This window comes from Hermetia illucens, chromosome 6, assembly GCF_905115235.1.
Source record: "Hermetia illucens chromosome 6, iHerIll2.2.curated.20191125, whole genome shotgun sequence".
Lineage (NCBI taxonomy): Eukaryota > Metazoa > Arthropoda > Insecta > Diptera > Stratiomyidae > Hermetia > Hermetia illucens.
The window spans coordinates 93,248,653-93,272,535 of NC_051854.1; the positions used below are offsets into that span (position 1 = coordinate 93,248,653).

The 23,883-nt window shown below is 46.3% G+C and overlaps 1 protein-coding gene across 2 annotated transcripts in view; it reads right to left on the reverse strand.

Annotated features, from left to right (window-relative positions):
• The window catches only part of LOC119660359 (synaptogenesis protein syg-2), a 354,674-nt gene that overhangs the window by 134,949 nt on the left and 195,842 nt on the right, over positions 1-23,883 (reverse strand). For both annotated transcript variants that reach the window (XM_038068867.1, XM_038068866.1), the window contains exons 3-5: positions 22,934-23,057; positions 14,919-15,042; positions 14,644-14,728 (exon numbers count right to left, since the gene is read on the reverse strand). In XM_038068867.1, the coding sequence (XP_037924795.1) occupies positions 14,644-14,728; positions 14,919-15,042; positions 22,934-23,057 (333 nt within the window). The remainder of the gene's footprint in view (positions 1-14,643; positions 14,729-14,918; positions 15,043-22,933; positions 23,058-23,883) is intronic.

Here is a 23,883-nt window from a genome sequence, read left to right on the forward strand (position 1 = left end):
GAGTCGAATGGTCTCCCAGGTTTCGCCAGTGTATTCCAAGGCGAAAAACTGGCCATACTGGAAGCCTGTCGATGGCTGGGGCATCACCCGAGCCCTAAGCATAACATAGCAATTTTGACCGACAGCAAGGCGACTATTAAGGTCTCGTACATTGCGGAGGTCACCCTCCGCTAGGTTTATGGTCATAGGAACGGATGGGATGGCGGATTGGCCATGCCTTCAGGCCTCGGAACGGACACTGATACCTACCTACCCTCCAATCACGGGGAGGGGGAGGGGAGCGCAATGTTGACCACATTGCCTCCTATGGTGTCTTGTAATCCCATAGTGTACCGCTATGGTCTTGAATGTAGTATTCTAACACGTTTGAAGATCTAGAGTCAATCTATTTATTGTGCACGCTATAATGTTAATAACATGCTCATTAGTAGGCGCGAATCCGATCTTCATTCTTTGGTTTCAAAGTCAGAGGACGCAACTCTGATAGCCAAGTATCCCATGCAAGTGTTCGTAGATATTAATGGGGCCTTCGACTAAGCCTTTCCAAAAACCTTGTAAGGCCTCCTGAGGGTCTGGCGTCGATGATACTTTAACTAAGTGGAACTATGTCGTACCAGCGCGGAGATTGGCTAGAGATTGGTGCTGAAGTAAGTGTTGATCGCTACAAAAAACAGAAGCAACAAAAGGCTGCCCCCAATTTGTTCTAATATCACCACTCTCATCACTATATGAACTACAAAATCTGCTTATGTTGGTGTCATGGCTATGCTAGCTGTTGGTCGAGATTTCGGAAATGTATGCAGAAATATGCAACGCGTCATCAATTTCAGTGATAGCTGGTACCTCAGGCAAAAACTTCCAGTCAAACTTCCAAAGGAGGAAGTAGAGATGAAGAGTACACCCTTCAACTATTCGGAGAATTTAAATATCTCGGGGGTTATTCTTGATAAGAAACTTCTTTGAAACAAATATCTAGAGACAAAGACGAGGCCTATGGGCTGTGCAGGAGGATCATTGTCTCGACATGAAGGGTTACGGTTCACGTAGTAATGGGATAGTAATATATGTTGCTATTATATACGCCCGCATAGTGATGGATTCAGGCAAAGCAAAAGAAGGTTCACTGTAAGATAGCCTTACTGCAAAAAACTATATTTCTAGGTGCCAATGCTAGGTATTACCGGAGGGGAGACAACGTCAGCCGTATTAGACGGTCGCAGAAGGGAGATCTTATGTTGGAACTTAAGAAATCCAAGGATGTAACCGCGGACAAATTCTTACGCCAAATCGGGAAGACTTTAGGGCAGGAAGCCGACATAAGAGCTAGCAGGCCGGAGATCACTATAATCTGCAAAGATATAGATGAAATCACGACGAAGGAGGAGGTTGGCGAAGCGTTGGAGAAACAGTTCGATCTTGCCGGACTACAAGAGTCAGTGGTGAAAACGCTAAAGAAAGCCTAAGGGGGAACACAAACCGCCATCATCAGCCTACCAGTGGAGAACGCACTCAAACTGTTAGCAGCAGGGAGAGTGAGAATAGGCGGGGTTATGTGTCGCCTTAGGGAACAGGTGGCGTTAAAACGGTGCTTTAGATGTCTTGGCTTTGGTCACATTGCGAAGTCATACACTAACCCAAATGACAGGTCAAAGCAATGCAGGAGATGCGGAGTGGAAGGCCACATCAGCAAGGACTGCGGAGCTGACCCAAATTGTCTACTGTGCAAAGGAAAGGAGGGTGTGGACCATCGGCACATTGCAGGTAGCAGCAGGTGCCCGGAATACAGGAGAGCCCTTAGCACAAATCGCAGATGAGATTGATACAAATCAATCTCAACCACTGCGAGGCGGCGCAGGATCTACTCGCTCAAACCATCCGCGACAAAAACATCGATGTGGCCATACTAAGTGAACCATACCGAAACCGCGGTGGACCAAGCAGCGCTGTGGACTTGTGGAGAACAAGCCTTCCAGGAAATAATGGAGCACCCGGAGGAGGGCTTCATGAGAGCGAAGGTGAAGGGCATCCACATCTACAGCTGCTATGCTCCACCCAGCGCTACACTCGTCGAGTATGAGCGGATGCTTGCTGCTCTTGTTTTGGATGCAAGAGGACGTTGGCCGATCATAATAGGAGGCGATTTCAATGCGTGGGCTCTTGAATGGGGCAGCCGGATAACTAATGTCAGGGGACGTGTTCTCCTCGAAGCATTCGCGGAGCTGGACGTGGTACTGGCGAATGTTGGGTCTTCGTACACTTTCCGGGGAAGGGGCCTGGGGTCTATAGTGGACCTGACATATGTGAGTGCCAGTTTAGCCAGTAGAATCGTTTGGCATGTCAGTGAGGACTATACTCACAGCGACCACCAGGCAATCTGCATAGAGATCAAGGGCGGATCGAGCTCGAAAAAGAGTTTTCGCAGAATGCCGGGTGGTATGCTTGGCTGGACAGGGAAAGCTTTGGAGGGGGACACGTTTTCCGCGGTGCTCAAATCCCACATATCCCTGAATGGTACGGCTGGAGAGAAAGCCACCCAGGTCACTCGATGGGTGACGGAAGCATGCGATGCTACTATGCCCAGAAGGCGATTGCTCCCCAGTAGGCAACCCAACTACTGGTGGAACAACGAAATCGCAAGTTTGCGAGCCGCATGTTTTCGGGCAAAGAGGCTTTGCCAGAGGCTCAGGGGAAAACCCGGTGGCGACGGTCGAGAGGAGGCACACAAGCAATTGCGTGGCCGCCTAAAGGAAGCCATTCGGAGGAGCAAAAAGAACTGCTTCAAACAGCTGTGCGACCATGCCGACATAAACCCTTGGGGCGAGGCTTACAGAGTGGTGATGAAAAGGCTGCGGAAATCACCCCAGGTGACCTGTCCGCACCTCCTGAAACAGACTGTTACCACTCTGTTCCTTCACCACGAAAATAAGGGAAGGCAAATTTTTGTCCAGCTAAATGACGGCATAATACCGCCTGTAATTGTGGAGGAGCTGCGGGAAATATGTGGTAGGTTCGGTGACAACAAGGCCCCAGGTTTGGATGGCATCCCCAACCGAGCTTTGAAACTGACAGTGAAGACTAGGCCCGACCTTTTCGCCAATACCTTTGAGGCGTGCCTAAAAGAAGGAATATTCCCTGCCCAGTGGAAAAAGCAAAAGTTGGTGTTGCTTCCGAAGCCTGGCAAGCAACCTGGAAACACAGCGTCGTATCGTCCTATCTGCCTGTTGGATACAATGGGGAAGATGATGGAGAGAGTCATCTACAACAGACTCCTGCCCATCGTCGAAGCCAGCAATGGTTTGTCGGAACGCCAGTTTGGTTTCCGACGCGCCCACTCTACGGTGGATGCAATTGGCATGGTGGTAAACCTGGCAAAAGGTGCACTGATTTCTGGCGGCTGCTGTGCCGTGGTGGCGTTGGATGTCAAAAACGCATTCAACTCGGCCAACTGGAATAGAATTAAGCGGGTGTTGGCTGACATAGGTGTCCCCGGATACTTAGCGAATTTGGTGGAAAACTACCTCTCAAAGAGGACTCTCTGGTACGGGACGGATGAGGGCCCCAAAGAGTACATTGTCACAGCCGGAGTACCACAGGGATTGGTACTTGGTGCCCTGTTGTGGAATATCATGAATAATGGGGTGCTTGCTCTTCCCGTCCCAGAGGGGACTACGATTGTCGGCTTTGCTGATGACCTAGCTGTGGTTGCTGCAGCAAAACATCCAGAAGATGTGGGGGTTTACGCAACAGAAACAGTGAGAGCGGTAAAGTCCTGGCTAGAAAAGGCCGGGCTGACCTTGGCGGACGCGAAAACGGAAGCGGTCTTAATTACGAAACGCAGGAAAAATAACACTGTAAAAGTGGAGGTCGGTGGACATACGGTCGTATCAAAGCCGGCTATCAAATACCTGGGAGTAATAATTGACACCAAATTGAGTTTTAGGGAACACCTAGAGTATGCATGCCAGGCAGAGGCGCTTGCAAACTCTCAGAGACGCAAGCAGGTGAACTCGGTTTACCGGCGGATGGCTTTGAGGGTTTGCAGTGCTTTTAGAACCACATCAGATGAGGCAGTATTGGTGGTGGCAGGCATGATCCCGGTTGACATTCTGGCCAAAGAAATGAGTGTCCTGTACAATGCAAGACATATGAAGGGGCATGCACCGCGTAGAAGTGCGGCAAGGTCAGAGTCGCTTGATCTCTGGCAACGCAGATGGGACGAGCCTGCGAAAGGTCGGTGGACGCACAGGCTCATTCCCAACATTAGGGTGTGGCTTGAGCGAAAACATGGGGAGACCAACTGCCACATTACCCAGTTCTTCACGGGACACGGTGGTTGCTACAGGCAGTATCAGCACCGCTTTGGGTTGAATGATTTTCCGAACTGTCCCAGATGCGATGGCATACCGGAGGATCCAGAGCATGTGATGTTTCACTGCCCACGATTTACGATGGAGAGAAGGAGCTTAAACCAGGTGCTGGGCAGGAGCGGGACCCCGGAGAGCTTGGTTACTGAGATGCTGGAGTCCGAGGAGAAGTGGCTTGCCGTTGGCTCCGCAATCATCCAAATGCAGGAGGAGTTGCTGAAGGAACAAAGAAGGAGGAAAGCTGCAAATAGGAGAAGGATGAGTGCCTAAGAGCAAACCTACCCCGCGAAGTAATACCTCAATGGTGGTCCCGCGGGGCTGGGGCTGGAGAGACCGGGGGTGGTTTTTAGTGGGTGTGAATCCCACACGCGCCCGCTGTAGTTCCGCCGTTCGGGCGGCGGAGCTGCGGCGGAAAAAAAAACAAAAAAAAGGTATTATATATATATATAGATTTAAAGCACCACAATGAGCTCATGTTTTGGATCAATTCATTCAGATCTATGTGTGAAACTCAAAGACATGGAGCATTGGAAAAGTTATTAAGAAGAATAGAAAACTGATTCCAGTGCCTGCGAACTTCGACATTGTAGACATGAAAACCCAATAGGGTTCTGCACTAGGAGTCTATCCCTCAAAAGAAGAGTATCCTGTGATGAGGAAGCGAAATCCACGGAGCATCTTCTATGTGAGCGCCCCAGCTATGGGCACATCAGACATCAATTTTCTGAGGTTGAAGTATTGTCGCTACAACAGGTAGCATCACTTCCGCTAATCCGAAATCCCTCAATACGTAAATGAATCCGAGAAATTTCTTTTGAAGAGGGAGTCGAGTACAAGAGATCACTACTATTTTTATGCCTCTCTCCTGCCTCATACACACACATGGGGTAGATACCGCAGAGGATAATAGAAAACTCATCTCTACCATTGATGATAGACTGTGCACTGGCGAAAAGCAAGATTCCTATGTGTGATAATGCAGTTCGAGGTTTCTGTCATTGCACAAATAATTTCTTGAGATCTCTTAGGAAGCAGGGCACTATCACTAGAAAAGGGGAAAACCGAGTCCTTCCGAAGTGACTAGGTACGAGTACTATGAAGTAACTGCACCGAAGATACTTGCGATGGTTGCCGCAGTATTATGTGCTTCACCCCTTGGATTAAGAAATGGTTCCATAAACACTCTGAGACAGTTCCTTACAGGACACAAAGCCGAGTTTCCTGATTGTCTCGAATGTGTTGCTATACTGGCAGACCCTGAGTTTATTGTATGCCATTGAAGGAGATTCAGCGATGCATTGAATGAACATATGGAATTTGAAAATCTCGTGGAAAGGCTGCCGAAGTCGAACTCGAAATGTACCCTAAAGCTATTGACAGAAGAGGGGCGAATATTGGGAGAGGAAGGGTGGGGGTTTTAGTAGTTATGAATGACAGGCCCTTCACCGTACGTAAAAGCGTCTTTCTAAGGATCCCTACCCTACCCATTATAATTAGAAAAATCTCGACATTGCCAAAGTTGTCTATATGTCACTGGCCTCAGGTCTCGATGGGGATGTCCACGTTCTGGGGAATTTCCCAACAAACCTAATTTGGTTGGTTCAGAAGCCCAGAGGAAAATGTACTCCAAATTGTTAACGTTGTTGAAATCAGGAATTTAAGTGGAAATTGTAATTACATCATAACGCACGGAATCCTGAAGCACCGATTACCGGGAAAACTCAATGTAGGAATACGATATTCCCGCATGCTCAATAATGCATAACTTTATTAACCTCCATTTCCGGATGATCCGAACTTCCAATTTCAACTTTTCATAACCACAATTGCATTGTCCCAACCCACTAATAAAATATCTCATAATATTCATGCAACTTTGAAAAGTAAACTGTAATCATTCCCACCCCATAAAAAATTCTCATTATTCCAAACGGTTTTTACTGGAACTCCCTCTTCATTTCGATACCCGGGCAGACCTGGGACCGAAGGGTAGAAAGGTAGAAATTTAAGTACATTTTTTTTCGGACATAACTACGAGGTAAAAGAGAAATGTATAGTAACATTGCCATCCCCTGTGTCGTTGGCAGCAAGGGTTAAGGGCTGTTTTTATGTTTTTGGCATTTTCAGCATAATCCTGCCGCTCCTCCCGAAAACTCCAAATATGATATTCCCTGAATACTTGGCCTGTGTAATATTTAATGCGCACAGACCGACATAACGACTTGTTTAATACATTCACTTGCGGTTTAGAATGACTTCAGAAGATTTTTGCCTGGATAAAAAGGATATTTTTCAGACGGTACTTAGTGAAGTTGCCACTCTATCGTATTACTTTGGGGCGAAACAGGGTAAATACGCAGTGGCAAATGGCGCTAAATGAAATGCGAAAAATCAATTGTGAACATGTTTGAGTTTCTTAAAAAACAATAAATTAAAGAATTACAAGGAGACGATTGTCAAGCATTTAATTGGTCCACTATTGCACCCTCCACTACGCTTCTTTATATCACTTTCGTATTTGGTGCAGGTAAATTATTCTCGAAATCCTGGAGTTCATCCCTCGCTCAATAATAAATAAATAAGCTGAAGGCTGAAACTTGGCGCTTCAGTTATAAAAGATGTTATACATTTTTTATGTAAGAAGAGCTTGGTGTTCGAAGGTTCTTTTTGGGTAATGGATTTTCAATATAACGTCATAACTTTTCAACGAGGAATGACCACCACAGTTATTCGGTGATGCTAGAAAGGGGGACCTTCTTCTTCTGTGTATCCTCCAGCAGTGGCGCTGATTATACCGTGATTATGTCAAAATATCTCCCATTTGAAGTGTCATTACTTTTTACAGAGAGAAGACCGCTGCCCTTTTTCAACGGGCTTTGACAGTGAAAATCCCCAGCTTCTCCATCCATACTCTCCTTTCCTTCTGGATGATGGCATTAAACTTTGAACCTAATCCTCGACTGCTTTGACATGAAAATGGCCCCAATTTAGAGTGGCTTCATTTTTTAAGGGAGAATGGCCGCGCATTTGTTGAAAAATTACAGAGGAAGACCTTCAACTTTCTCTTGCATACCCCGACCATCCTTTTTCCTGAACGCGGTAGGTATGAAAACCAAAATATTACTAAGACGACATACCGAAAAACCTGTTTGTAGAGCCATATCTTTTCAAGAATGGGTGACCGCAACAATCTTGCGTTAGGATCGAAGGAAAGACCGCCCGTCTCCTCTGTATAAACTTGCTACCGACTACGAGAATGGGGTTGAAGATCCAACCTTTCATGGCAAGCGGGTGAACGGTTTCAGAGTCTATCGATTACGAACATAACATACATACATAGTAGATACTATTATTTGATCAGGCATCAATATAGAGTTTATCTTGAGCGGTAGATGTCATATTGAGGCATCACTGTGCTTTTTTTTAGATTCTCCTCGCATAAATTCTCCCCAACATCCTTTCTTACACGCTTGGCGCACTATGAGTTCCTTTCTGGGTCTAACCTTCGATGAAAGGCTTCGTCATCTAAAATGTCTGCTTTTTTCCTATGTTCCTCAAATCAATCCCCTTTAAGAACCTTCAACTCTCCCGATAGAGGCACCAATGAATATCCCCCTACAACTCGGTCCCGACAGGGATAAATAAAACTGACTTGAAAAGGAAGTAAAACCTATCGGCAACTTATAGGGTTAACGATGTATACGACGAGGTATCAAAAATTAAGTTAACAACCTAAAAGACGAGGTAAAGTAAGTGGCAGCCAGATGTGAATCAAACGCCTCCACATACACACATTTTCGGAAACGGGTTATGGGCTTGGCGATAGACCCTACTCGCAGTGCCGACATATTTTACAAGGACCCAAAATGACAACTGAGCTAAAAGTGCATTAACAGCGCCTATTAGGATTTTTTCCAGTAGAACGTAGGGGGAAAATAAAGCAAATGATAAACAAGTCGGGAAACCGGAAGCTGGACGCTTCAGGTACGAAAGGTTTTGTGTATTTCTTAGTACGTAGCACGTAATACATGCATATGTCCACTTTCGGGTGATATTGACATTGATAGTCTTCAATTTTCAAAGAAGCAACAATTTCGACGTATTATAAATTTGTTAGTAATAGTGCGATTTCCATCAAACTTGGTATGATCATGCTCTACATTATAACCTACATCACTGCAGAATTTCGTGCCGCTAGGATGAATTTAAGGGGGGCGGGGGGGTTTCCAGCCAATTACAAAAAATTATAGTAATATATTATAGTATTATTAACTTTCTTTGAACAGATATCGGTATGAAAGGTATTTCGGAGCCAAGGCACGATATAGTGGCAGCCTCCTGATTTTTTTCAGATTTTGGGTAGTTTCTGAGAATGGCCCCCTTAAAGAAATGATCACTTTCAACCCCCCGCACTCCCCACCTTTCCAAGAAATGTCAAAACTAAGACCGGCTTCAAAAAGTACTAATCGAGACCTTTAATTTAGTACCCCACATGACTATATTTGATGAAAAAAAAACCGCCCCTTAAATTCAACGTAAAAGGATGTAACTCACTGTATGTGCAAGCGTTCACAGTTCCCACCTTTCTACCAAATTTAGTGTCAATCGCTATAACCGTCTCCGAGAAAAATACGTATGACGGACAGACAGACAGACAGACAGACAGACGGTAAACCGATTTTAATAAGGTTTTGTGTTTACACAAAACTTAAAAATGCACTAACGATTTGGACAGCCAGGGAAATTAGTTTGTTAAAACATTTACGACGAGGGGATTTTCCTCGGAAAGTGACAGCAGCGGAAGCTAGTTCTGATTTCGACGTCAATAAGCCAAATATCTGGAGGGTGTCGTGATAGAATTCTCCCTAGAGAGGCCATTGTAGTGCAATTCATAGGTAGCCATTAATCGTGTCGAACAGCCTATGGAGTTCCGCATGGATCCATCAAAGAGGTTACCGTTATTGGCTAAGCCGTTGACCTTGGTGTAGCTATCATACTACACCATAGTAAGGAGATCAAGATTCCCGTCACCAGGGCAATTTAGCAAGTCTGATGCTGCCTGCAAAATGCTGGTCGCATGGTCCCAGAGCTCGAGACTGAGGTTTAGTTTCATATAGTTGCTAAGGAAGCCGCAGCATTTTGTCGTGCCCATCGTACAAACTCCTAAAATCGCCTATTCAATGGCTCCATGTCCGCCCCGGCGAATCCGAGAACATCTTGCAGAGGCAGAGTGTTGACAGTTCCCTCCTCAAAGAAAACCACACCGAGGTATCTTCATCTGAGATCTAAGGCCAGGCAGCTGCGTGGCTCTGCCTTCCTTTCAATTTCCTCGCTACTAGGGATGTCCGAGTACACTGGCACCCATCTATGCAACGTTTCCTTCAATCGGCCAAGTTTCTGCACCAACTGGTGACAACTATACACGAATTGGTTTGATATGTTTATCCTATTTAGTGCTGATAACGCTGATGGTATCAACCTTGCGCTGGAAAAAACCGAAGTAGTCATCCTGACCAGAAGGAGAATCCCGACCTTGCGTCCCATATCGATCGGCGAGTTGACTATAGAGTCAAAACCAGCGATTAAATACCTTGGTTTAATGCTCTACTCGAAGATGAGCTTCTTCGAGCAAATCAAAGCAGCCGCGGACAGGGCTGCAGCAGGAGTCGCGGCCTTGAGTCGGCTAATGGCGAATGTCGGCGGCCCTATATCAACTTAGAGACGTCTCCTCATGGGAGCAACGCAGTCCGTCCTTCTCTATGGTGCGGAGGTATGGGCTGATGCCCTTGACAAGGAGGTGCATCGTAAACGCCTCGCTCAAGTGCAGAGGCGGGGAGCTTTGCGAGTGGCGTCTGCTTATCGCACCCTCTCCGAACCGGCTGTGATGGTGATTGCGGGAGTGATCCCCGTTGTCCTCCTTGCCAAGGAGCGCAAAGCTATCTATCGCCGTAAGGGCGAAAACTTAAGAGAAGTGATTGCCCGTGAAGAACGTCAACGCACCCTTAACGAGTGGCAACTTTCTTGGCAAAATGAGCCAAGGGGCAAGTGGACTGCGCGGCTCATCGAAAAATTAGACCCATGGTTGAACAGAAAGCACGGTGAGATTGATTACTTCCTTACCCAACTTCTAAGTGGGCATGGAGGTTTTCAGTCTTACCTGCACAGGGTTGGGAAGGCGTGATCTGCTGATTGTGTGTTCTGCAATAGAGTGGCGGATGACGCTGAACACACCTTTTTCTCTTGCGAGAGGTGGGACGGCCTCCGCCAGCCGCTTTATGCAGGCACAGGGGAGCTCTCTCCAGACAACATTGTCAGAGAGATGCTGAAGAGCGCTGGCAGCTGGAATCGTATTGCGCATTTTGTTCGGGTTCTTCTTACTACGAAGAAGATTGAACTCGACCGGCAGAGGGATCGGACGGTAAGGGGTTCCCTGAACTAACAACTCCCTTCCTCCCCTCCCCTCCCGTTGGTGAAAGGAATTCCCTGACTTGAAGGCTCCCAAAGCCGGGAGGGCGGGAGGGCTAGCCCGAAGTAATGTGTCAAACGGTTCCAGGCTAGTTCTCTGATGACAGGGAGGTGTTTAGTTGGTAGTCCGCCAGCGTGCTGTTGCGGGAGTCCAACACTCTGTGCGTAAACGCATTCACCAAACCTACCCCACAAAAAAAAAAAATAACGCTGCCCACCTGGCGGACCAGAGTTTTCTCGCAATATTCTCCTGCTGTAAATAAAATTTATATATCTCCCACTTCTTCTTTAGCTTTTCTACCGCTTAGGAGCGGAATCAACTCGTTGTGATTGGTTGCACCATTTTGCTCTCATCTGAATGCAGTCGCGAGGCTTGCAAATCACCATGCGACGTATCAAGCAATCGTTGTTTCGGCCGGCGCTTTGATCCTTTCTCACGGCCTTCGATGTTCAGACTAATCTTCACAAGTTTAGAGTTCACTTGCGAAGATTAGTCTGAAAGGCGACGGACATCAGAAAGTACTAACCGAGACCTTTCATTTGATATCCGACATGGGTATGTTGCTGGAAAAAAAGTCCCCCCCCCCCCCGTTTGCATATATCCTCCCTTAAACTCCACGAGAAAAATGCGTGTGACAGACAGACAAACAAACGGACATTAATTTTGTGTGAAGGGAAGGAGGGACAGAATAACTGGCACATTGCCGAAAATGGTAAATGTCCAAAACTTGGGAAGGCGTTAATTGCAATGAGAAAATTAGGTTAATACAAATAAACCTCTATCACTACAGTGTCGCACAGAATTTGCTTGCGCAGACCACTTACGAATCTGCGATGAAGATTGTCATCATAAGTGAATCGTATACATCGTATATATACTATAGGTCAGGCGGCTTTCTGTACTGTACAATCGGTGACTTTAATGCGTGGGCCATCGAGTGGGGCAGCAAAGAAACTAACCCAAAGGGGCGGTGCTTATTAGAGGCATTCGGCCGGTTGGATGTAATTCCTGCCACCAAAGGAAATGTAAACGCCAATTGGGAAGTTGGATCCAGCGCTGCACTCACACGTAATATGTCCTGGAAAGTTACTGAGGACTTTATGTGCAACGATGGCGTGGCAATCACCTTCAAACTAAGAAGTGAGCCACAGTGCAGGAAACCCGCACTCCGAAAGCGAAAATACAACAGAACGTCAGAATGGTCTGCAGAAGCGATGGATTACATTCATGGTGGTGTGGCATTCATTGAAGTGTGGTTAGACCTGCCTAGCAAAACAGACACCCCCACGGATGGAGCTCTCTATTCCACACAATCTATCTCTAAAGCATGTAACGCATCGATGCCTAGGAGATGCTTATTCCCCACTTGAATTTGCCACCAAGCCAGACGAACGGCTCAGAGGTCAATAAGTAGGATCAGTCAAGGATAAAAGGAGCATGCCTATAGAGAAGCCTGCAAGAACCTGAAGCTCGTTATCCAGCGGAGCAAGCGGCAATGTTTTAAGGAGCTCGCTTTGAAGACGGACTTAAATCAATCGGGTAGCGCCTACAAAATCGCGACAGGACCATTCAGAGGTCGTTCATCTCCGCAGATCACATGCCCCATCCTCTTGTTAAAAATAATCCAGGGGTTGTTTCTCCAGCAAAGGGGAGTACTAGCACTTTTCTGCGGCCCGTAAATGTGATGTCCGTTCCATTGGTCACTAGGAAGGAGCCGCTGGAGTCGAATAGCCGACAGCAAAGCCCGGGGTCTGGACGGCATATCGAATAAGGCTTGCGTGAAATCTAGACCGGCTATGTTCGCAGAGTTGTTCGAAGGGTACATGTCCGAAGAAAGATATTCCTACATCATGGAAGCAGCAAAAGCTGGTGCTGCTGCCTAAGACTGGTAAACCGCCAGAAGAACAGTCCTTCTATAGACCCATACGTATGTCTTGTAGACACTATAGGGAAAAGGTTGAAGTAGGTAATTTAGAATAGATTGCTTCCGGTGGTTGAGAGCGAAGGTGGCCTTTTAGATCGGCAATAAGAGGTCCGTAAAGCCAGATCAACCAGCGATGCCATCAAAATGGTTACTGTAATCCACTGTAAGGGTTGCACCAGCAAATATTGCGTAGTAGTGACCCTGGACGTCGGGAATGCATTTAATTCGGTCCATTGGAACGTTATACGAAAGTGGCTGGCGACGATTGGTGTTCCTACCAAGCTCACAGCTATTGTCAATAGCTACTTGCAATAACGAACACTCTCGTATAATACCGGTGATGGACCGAAGATTGCGCTATCTCCGGGGGTGTTCCACAGGGGACTGGACCTACTACTGTGAAGTATCATGTACAATGATGTACTAAACCTTTCGATTCCGGACGATGGTGGGTTACGCTGATGGCATAGCACTGGTTGTGGTTGCAAAGCGGATCGAAGATGCTGAGTTGTAATCAAGCGAAGCAATCAGTGCCGTAAAGGTTTGATTAGAGAGTGCTGGACTAGCGTCGCTAAGAAGAGAAATCAGATCTAAATTAGAATTGGGAATTATATCATCACTCTAAGGCAGCCATCAAATGCTTAGGAGCGATGATAGACGGAAAACTCAATTTTAAGCTGCATATAAAGCATACTTGCGTAGAAGCTTCCACCACGAGTATAGCTCTAGCAAGCATGATACCGAACGTAGGAGGGCCACGGCAGGCTCATAGTCAGGATGATGAGTTTTACCTTGCTATATGCAGTCCCAGTTTGGAGAAAAGCTCTGTATATTTTAGGCAATGCACATAAACAGAGTGTGTTCGGCAAAAGAGCAGCCTTCAGGGTGTGTTCTGACTTCAGGACCGTCTCAGATGATGTAACATTCGTCATCTCGGAAATGATGCTGATTAACATCCTGGCAGACGAGATAATGAACATGTCTTAAATCCGGTCCACCTCTCTTTTGCCGAAAGTGAAAAAAACCGAAAAGTATAAATCCATAAGCAGATGACAAAAGCGATGGGACCAGTGACAACAGGGTCGTTGAACTTACAGGCTGATCCTTTCCATCGAGAAGTGGCTAGAGGCAAAGGATGGGGAGATAAATTATAATAACTGTAATCATAAATATCTGTACAGGTTTCTATTAGATCATCTAATTGTCCAAACTGCGCCGGGATCCCAGAGGACCTAGCGCACGTATTCTTCTTTGTCATGTGTGCGTGGAAGAAAGGAGGAACCTAGAGGGAACTCTAGGTGAAGTGCTATGACCAAAAAAATTTTGTGCACAGAATGGTAGCTTGCCAGAAGAACTGGGATACGATGAACTCCATGATCACAGCAATCCAGGATACACTGCGAAAAGCAGAAGTGAGGAAGGCTCGGTTACCAACCCCACGGGAAGACGAAAGGAAACCTAGCTAAAGTAAGCTAATTCCGTACAGTGCTGTAACACCTAAAAGTGGTTCTATGAAATAGGGGAAGTCGGGGTGGTCTGACGTGTCCACGCCAGAATCTTTTGAAGATTTCCACCTCCTTGAAAAAAGACACACAGTTTTAGATAAAACCTTAAAAAGGGTCCTGAAAAATTCATTTTGAAATATGAAATCGTTAAAATCAACAGTAGATCCTCCCTTCTGTGCACTACATATAGTTGGATTAGGCTAATTAAAATTGTTCCCACCGGAAGCTCCAACTATTTTCAATTCATCATTAATGTAAATACTTATTCGCATTAAAAGCCTCCACCCAATCATCCTTCGCAGCTATCCAGGTGTCTCTTTGAATAACAACGACGTGCTACCCTAGAAATTGCCAATTAAAAATTTTTACGAACGACATACTTACCAACTATTTCTAAATTGACATTGCTATTCCTAGTTTGCGATAATTTAAAATCTACTCTACATCTGAAGTTGCCAGCATCTTTTTCCTGTAACGAAGATAACACAAAAAGGAACTCGATAAATGAATGATCCACAATGGCAGAGCCTAGGCAAATATTCTCTACGAGAAGCAACGGAAATAAGGATACAAGAGTGATTATCAAGTGCATGAGTACGGAAAAAAGGAAACAGAATACTGTACAAGTACAACTTCAAGCAGGATACATTTGCACATACCAGAACAGGGTTAATAATCAGTTCGGCTGGCTCCCGAACCGTTCTGAAGAGCGCTCTCTCCTCAAGGACCTCTGGATCTCGCCAATGTGAGGGGGTTTCGGCGTGGGCTCCTCTCGTATCGTAGCTGAAAAGAAAGGAAGAGTTCATTTATCACTAATAGAAGGTTGTGCTCGAGAGGGTTGTGTTTTTACTCGAGTATCTGGTGAATGATTTCATCAAGAAATGTAGTTGGTAGCGGTATTAATCAAATTCCAATTCAACTGAAGTGCGTGGAGGGTATGGAAGTTGGAACTTGTCATAAGCTTTTGCTAATCTTGAATGAAAATCGGGTAAACATACATTCAGGGAAGTTGACATAAGGCTGCTTGACGCTTGTGTACTATTCTCGGATGAACATTTCACGTTCATAGGCTATATACGGTCCATTTAGTAAGTAAATTAGGTTAAGCTGTACTGTATACCCCGGAAACCTAGACCTCAATGGTCACTACGTGCGCGAGGTGTTAGTTAGAAATGTTATCGATTCGCACCTATATCTTTGTCGTGAGACCATGCTTGAGTTTCATTAACACTGCGCTTAACCTTCGCAAGTGATAAGCCTTTAGCAGCGGATCAGCACAAAGACGAATCCAAACGTCCCTGACAATCGGATTCAAATCCCAGACATCGGATTGAAAGGCGTGGGCTCAAATGAGTTGATCGATTGTCGTCATATCATCATCATCAACGGCGCAACAACCGGTATCCGGTTTAGGCTTGCCTTACTAAGGAACTCCAGACATCCCGGTTTTGCGGGAGGTCCACCAATTTGATATTCATAAAAGCTGTCTTGCGTCCTGACCTACGTCATCGCTCCATCTCAGGTAGGGTTCGGCTGGTCCTCTTTTTCTACCATAGATATTACCCTTATAGACTTTTCAGATTGGATCATCCTCATCCATACGGATTAGGTGACTCGCTCACCACAACCTGTTGAGCCAGATTTTATCCACAACCAGACGGTCAGGGTATCGGTCATAGACTTCGTCGTTATGTAGGCTACGGAATCAGCAATCCTCATGGGGGCTAAAAATTCTTCGGATGATTCTTCTCTCGAACGCAGACAAAAGTTCGCAATTTTTCTTGCTAAAAACCCAATGCTCCGAAGAATACATGAGGACTGGCAAGATAAATGCCTATGGTGAGACGTTTCGAGCGACAGAGCTTTTGTAAGCTGAAATGGGCTCTGTTGACAGCCAATAACCGTGCGCAGATTTTATCGTCGTAGCGATTACGATTTTCGACCCTAGATAGGATAAATTATCAACGGTCTCAAAGTTGAAGTCTCGAATCTTTATTCTTTCTGGTGGACTGGTTTTTCCGCTTTTGATGCTCACTCGACTGTCGCCTCCCCCGCTCCTGATGTCGAGAAAGATGGCATGATGGTCACTGTAGGTACAGTGCTCACCCACCCGCCAGACCATTCCTCTCACCAACGGGTAGGTTAGATCGACAATTAAGCCTAGCCCTCTGCCTCGGAAGGTGGACACGTTGTTCAACGTTGGCTAGTACGATGTCCAGTTCCGCGAAGGTTCAAGCAAGATTTGGCCCCTGATGTTCGTTACCCGACTTCCCCAGTCTGAGACCCACGCGTGTAAGTCGTCGGCAATGGTTTTGGCGCTGTGGGCCTATCGTCCAACACGAAGCCGTTCAGCATCTTCTCATATTGCGCTAATGTTGCACTAAGAGGAGTATACCAGCTGTACATATGGACGCGTTGATTTTGGACCGTAAAAATACGTCTCCCGGGAATGCCATTACTTCTTGAATGGCTTGCCGTCCACATGCCCATATCGCCGGGTTTCCCGATCAGTCTTTGCTCCACGTAGCACTAACGTAATTTCGGTACGGTTCACATATTACTGTCACGTCCACATTCGACTTTCAAATGGTTTGCGAGAGCAAGTCGTGAGCTGCCTCGCAATTGTTGAGGTTGATTTGTATCAGCCTCATTTAGCCTTATGATTCATCTCCCTCCTATATGCCGGGTACCTGCCACCGCCTATAACGTGCCGGTCATCTACTCGTGTTCTCCATTTGCGCAACATACACCGTGGATCTTCAGTGCAGTCTTTGATACCACACTTCCTGCACCTCGATATGCCTGTTTCATCCTCTTGATGACACTGTCTTCTAGCTCGCTAAGGTAGAATTGTTCCCTTAGCGCAGCGCAGATATACTCTTTGCACTCGATGACCATTTGTTGCTTCCGAACTTTCACGTCTACTTGCTCACCTAGGACCTTCTCCATCTGACCCCGAAAACTATCCACTATTTCCTCGCTAGATTTGTTTAGTTCTAGAAACATATCCCTCTTTTGCATACGTCTGATACGGCTCACACTGCCACCCGGTTCTGTTAGTTCCGGATCGGCTTTGACTTTCCGAAGAATGTCGGCATGGGACATATCTCCTTTCTTGGAAATAATGATTACGTCGGGACGAGTCTTCTTTTTCTCTTTATGCAACTTTTTGCCGCTCCCCTTTTTCCATTCTTCGAGTTATGATCTGTAGGCTGTTCCCCTTTTGTCGCAATTGGACCCGTAATCGAACAACTACCCGGAACTTTCACCGGCGCAGCTGTTTTTGGCTGGGAGGCGTTTTTCTTCTTGGCCGCTTGTTGGATACCAAGCGATTCACTAATTCCATCCCTACTCCGTTTGCCCGTGGTCTCAGTTAACTTACGTTCAGGTGGCGTCACCTGCGTCTCCCTTGTGACTTTGCCACAGGACGCCTGGGCTTTTTTCTCCCCCACCACCCTAATATAGGACAACTTAATACCTCGTATCAGAGCCATGTCCGGATAGCTGAGTGGTTAGGGTACAAGGCTATCGTACGGAAGGTCGCGGTTCAAATCTCACTGGTGGCAGTGGGATTTGTATCGTGATTTGACGTCGGATACCAGTGGACTAAGTTGTGAATGAGTACCTGAGTCAAATCAGGGTAATAATTCCAGGCGAGCGCATGCTGACCACATTGTCTCCTACAGTATATATAGTAGTGTAACGTTTCGGTCTTGAATGAAGTGCTCTAACACACTTCAAGGCCCTGATCCAATATGGATTGTTGTGCCAACGATTATTATTATTTTCCGAGTTATCACAATCTCGGCAGATGCTGGATTTTACCTAATACTAGCACTAAGTGCCAAGCATTTAGGCTCGGACGATCCTACCTACTTAAAAACTAAAGGGGCACTGGTGGTGGTGGCCGGTGGTAGGTCAGTGGGAGAATCCGTCGAGTACTCCCCGCAACATCGAGCACGTATGCAAAATGGTGTACTTCTGCATTGTTTGAACCAGACTGTGCGAAAGTCCCAGGACATCAAGCGAAGCCGTCAGGGATTTAGGTACAATACCTGTAGCTGACAATATTATGGGAGCGACAACCACCCACTCGAGACGTCAAATTTCTTTGATTTCCCGAGCCAATGGCTCATAGTTCACCTTCTTTTCCACGTATTTCCGTTCAATGTTGCTATTATGGGGGATAGCAACATCAATAATATACGCGGAGCGACCCGTCTTGTCAACTAACAGTACGTCAGGTTTGTTGTGTGCGGTATGGCGTTCAGTCAGAACTTGCCGATCCCAATACATGCTGTAAGCAGAACTATCAAGTACTGCTTGCGGCTCATATCGGTAAACCGGACATGTTCCCGTGATCAGCCCATGCTTATATGCAAGGTTTTGATGGATAACCTTACATACAGCATTATGCCTGGAGATGTATTGCACCGGTGCCATAACAGTACAGCCAGAAATGAGATGGTCCAACGTCTCTAACGCTGAACCACACATTCTGCACTGGTCGTTCTCCACCCGTTCTTTCATGATGAGCTTTTTATAAGCTCGGGTGGCGACCACGCCATCCTCAATGGCACACATGAACCCCTTCGTCTCAGCAAAGAGCTCCCCAGCACACAGCCATCTGTTCGACAGATGCAAATCGACAAATGGCTGCCAAAGATAATTCACGTGTTTACCGTGCATTGCCTTTGACTTCGATTCCTCGATCCGCTCCTGGTCCGACTTCACCCCACTCAGAGGATTGAAAGATCGATCCTTCAAGTTAAGTGGAGTCAGTCCACAGTCTGCCTTACAGACAGCCGCATGTAAGGGACTCGCCTGCTCTTTGCTGTAAAAGTAAGCGCGCAGCGAGTCGACTTGGCGATGATGTTGTGCCGCCACGTCAACCACGCCCCTACCTCCGATGTCACGAGGCAGGTTAATCCGCTCCACGGCAGGCTTTGGGTGATGCATTCGGAATTTGGACATAGTTGTCCGTATCCGCCGCTGGACGTTTTCCAGGTCGGTCTTCGTCCACGGCAATATTCCGAATGCATAAGCCAGTGAAGGGATAGCGAATACATTCAACGCGATTATTTTATTCTTTCCCGAGAGATGCGATTTCAGCACCAGCTTTACACGTCGCAGGAATTCGGACAGCAGAGCCTCCTTCAGATCACCAACTCGAGCATGGGTTCCTTGCAGAATTCCTACGTACTTGTAGAAGTCTGTCTCGGTCATAGCTTCGATGTGGAGGTCACCAATGCTATGTCCGGCATGCGGCTCGTGATGACCTTTGCGGATGGCTTGGATTCGACACTTGTCTAATCCAAACTCCATCCGAATATCACGGCTGAACATGTCTATTATTCGCAACAGACTTCTAAGATGGTCGTCAGTACCAGCATACAGCTTGATGTCATCTAAGTACATCAAGTGTGTCAGTTCGCACTTAGCACGTAGGCCATACTTTATTGCAAAACCATGCCCTCTAGCATCATTCAGTAGCCATGAAAGGGGGTTCAGTGTCATACAAAACCAAAGGGGACTCAATGAATCCCCCTGGAAGATGCCCCGCCGTATACGGATGGGCTCTGAGGTATTAGCACCCTCAGATGTGCGGACTGATAAGGTGGTATGCCACCCTTCCATGACTGTCGCCAAAAACTTTATTAGTTTCGGATCAATGCGATACAGATGTAGGATGTCGATTAGCCAGGTGTGCGGAACGCTATCAAAAGCTTTGGCATAATCAATATAGCAACTGAAGAGGTTTCTTTGGCCTCTAGTTGCTTCTCGTACAACTACCGAATCGATAATGAGTTGCTCTTTGCAACCCCTTGACCTAACTCGGTAGCCCTTCTGCTTCTCGGACAGAATGTTGTTGGTCTCGAGGTGCGCATTGATCCTTCCACTAATAATGGACGTGATGAATTTGTAGAGGGTTGGTAAGCAAGTGATCGGTCTTGTGTCTGCAGGGTCCTGCACCGTGTCCTTCTTAGGGATAAGGTAGGTAATCCCCCCAGTGAGGAAAGGTGGAAATTCCTCCGGCCGACTCATGACCTCATTTATACTGCGTGCCAACCGACTGTGTACGCTGGTAAATTTCTTATAAAAGAAATTCTGCACCCGATCCAGACCTGGGCCCCTCCAGTTCTTCGAGCTGTTTATGACTCGTCGAACTTCCTCTTCGGTAACATCCGCAAAATTCATGCCAGGTGTATTGGCATGGCGGGTGCCTTCGGCGGTGATCCACTCAGCATGCTGGGCAGGTAACCCCCAAAGTCCACCCCAATACTCTTTCGCTTCCGTCACCGAAAACTGTATTGTCTGGGCGCTCTGTTGGGATTCTTTGAGAGATCTGAAAAAGCTCCTTTGGTTCGTCGCGTATGTTGCATTCTGGACACGTCTGGAATAACTTTCGTCATACCGTCGTAATCGACTGCATATGACAGAAAGTTTCTGTTTTAGCGTGTCCAGAATTTCAACAACGGGTGTCTCACAGGGGATGGCATAGTTCCGGTAAACCCTCTGCGCTTTGTTTCTCACCCGTCAGCTGGCATTGCCAGTGCTGATCTGAATCAGTCTAGCAATGTCCTGCCTTAGTGAGTCCCGCCGACGTTCCAGACGAATTTTCCATGGTGGATCTCTTTTGTCACTCAAACCAATAACACGAAAGCGAATCTTCTGACCGTGCAATCTGATAGCCGCAACCGCACCACAATACACAAGTGATTGTAGTTGCAGCAGCGACATATCAGCACACAGCCGAGATGCAATCTCATCATTGATTTGAGATAGAATTCCCGGAGTTGCTGGAGATGCATAGAGCCTGGGAATACCTGGTCTATGCAAAGGATCCACATCCGAGAATTCTATACACGCTCTTTGGAATCCGTCCCAAACCTCAGCGGAAACCTCAGCTGGACGGTGGAGAAGAGTGCTTCGGCGAGTACTGAACCTGTTGCCTGCAGTGCGGCGTGGTGTTGTTGATGCTTCCGCCTCTGCTCCAATCGACTCTCGGTCACCAGTTTCCCCGATGACCTCAAGTCGAACACGTTCCCTGATGGTGGCCGGGATTGTGTCGCTGCGAGTAGTAAAGCGGTACTGGTCTGCGACTCGCTGCACAGTCACGTGCGCGAATTGCGGGAAACGCTCGACGAATCTCTGGTGCAACAAGGGGCGGTAAGATGTTGTACCCGCCCCTGCCGTTATTTCGTAGTAGGAGCGGATGATGAAGAGGTTCATTTCCTCAGTCCATTTCATCTGCTTCCTACGCGAACCTGCTGAAGTGGTCGCCACAGATTGTGGCGAAACAGCTGCAGCAGGCGGAGCTGTGCTCCTGGTCGTCGTGGCGCCTAGACGTCGAACTGCCCCACGACTAGCAGTTTCGACGCCGTGCTGTCTGTCCACTGCGAGAGCCCGACCCAGTCACCAAGTCGAACGACTCACGCCGGTTATCCGTACCGGACCTTAAATTTCTCCTTCTTCTCATTGTTGGTGGTGCATTTTATCCCTAGCTGCCAGGTGTTGAGATAGCTTCCTTAGTGAGTAATCTGCAAGACTGCAAAGTTCCTGCACTTTCCTCACCTACCCCCTGAGACGCTGCGGTGGCGTACAGCCATTCAGACTGAAGCTATCCATCCCTCCTCCTTTCACAACCGGGCTTGGGACCGGCTTCGGCGTTTGCCCACTCCAAAAGACCCCCGGTACTGGGCTTCCGAAGTCCTGCACGGTAACAAAAACTACCCTTCTCGTCCTCCATATTTGGTTTGATTTCTAGGTGTACTTCCCATAGCCAATTTTTATCCACGGGTGGGCGTTTACTTTCCACCTATCCAGTTCTTTTATCCGCACGGAGAGACGCGCCTGATGGGAGATTTGGCAACTCCACACAGCCGATTGGTATATTGCATTCTTCTAAGGATACCTGGGGTGGAAAACATGGAGATGCATAAGAGGAACGGAAAAGTCAGACTTTTTAAACGGGTTTTGTGGCTTCTAAACTGGGCAGGTTTACCCCAAGAAGACTACATGCAGAAGGAGTAAATTGAGTTTTTAGGCGGCACCGAATGTCATTGCAAATACATGGGTTATGTATGAGGAAGCTAACTGACGTGTGTAATGATGACGCTTAGATAGTTTTCTTGTGTATGCTTCCCCATCACAGGTATCACATGCACGACACTAATGCCATAGTAAAAGCGCGAAATTTTTCACGCACAAGTGATTGCAGAACGTCGAACATGTGCACTGCTTTTCTCCAACCATGTAAATTCAAGCAATGCGCTGGGAGACGAATCTCCTGTATGTAGTCTTCTTGGTCTATCCCAATGTAATATATCAATCGATTCTGCTGTAGTATTTAAGAAGGAACAGGGAAGTATGTTAGCTGGTAGTTTGTCTAAGAAGAAGAGCTCGGCACGGCGTAAATGCATTTCACCCCCTTCGACAGAAATGTGATGTTCATGGGAGGTAAGATAAGATAAAGGATTTTACAGAAAACGCGCATCATACGTAACGTACTATTCAATTCTACTCTGTTGATACCCATAAGCGGCCTTACACTTAACTTCCTGGAAGTATGTATACTATATAGCCCGGAGAGGCACATCCCTTAACTTTAGCTCAACCTATCCAAACAAGGAAGGTACTCTATATGCAAATTTACGGTCACATATACACTCACCTGTATATTGGCAAATTGTTCTTGTACCAAACGACGAGCAGGACCTGATCGTTTTGTAAATTTGATGATACATCACATTTTATCTGGGCCGTTCCATTAACCAGCACTCTAAGGGTTTCGCCATCTGGAAAATTAAAAGAGGAAAAGATTTTTTTATTATCATTATTATTAAACATCTTTCATTTGAGTGAAGTCATGTATGTAAAGCTGCGATGATTATTCGGATGGTGCAGATACAGATGATGTGGATAGTAATAATGATGACGACGGGGATAATGATGATGTTGGTCGTGGGAAGACTGACGTGACAGAGCGAATCACCGACCTTTCTGCACAAATGGGAGCACCGATTCCCGGGAACTGTTGAAAATCGCACGAAGGACAAATTACATTTACGGGTGATAGCAATTTATTGAGTGTATACCAACGTATCTGATACGGAAAATAAATTACGTTTACTTGGACGACAAACAAGTTGCAACTCATTTACTTGGAAATTCGACCCCAATTCGCAGTAAATTAATAATCTCTGCAGAGAGCTTAAATATTCATTTTTGGTATCTCGGAATAATAGCATATGCAATAAATAAGTAGGCAATTAGCTGATTAAAATGACAATAATTGAATTTTCAAAAAGGTTGCAATAACTGGAAAAGCAAATTCAGGCGAACATCACCAATTGTGTTTGGTTGGGTGACAAATGACATCCTTGTCCATGTGGGGTTCAATAGCAGTCATTCTCATTTAGTTCGTTTAATTAATTATATCCCCTCGTTAAATAAAATCTAATAATTGCAATTGTTTGAATTGTATATTTGCTGGGGGTATGTTACGAGCCACAATCGGATACAATTCAGTAATACATGGTCTGTTAATGGAGGAGAACATATGTAGAATTAATTATAAACTTTTAGCTGCCTTTCGCAGCTTCAGTTTTTAAATATCTATTT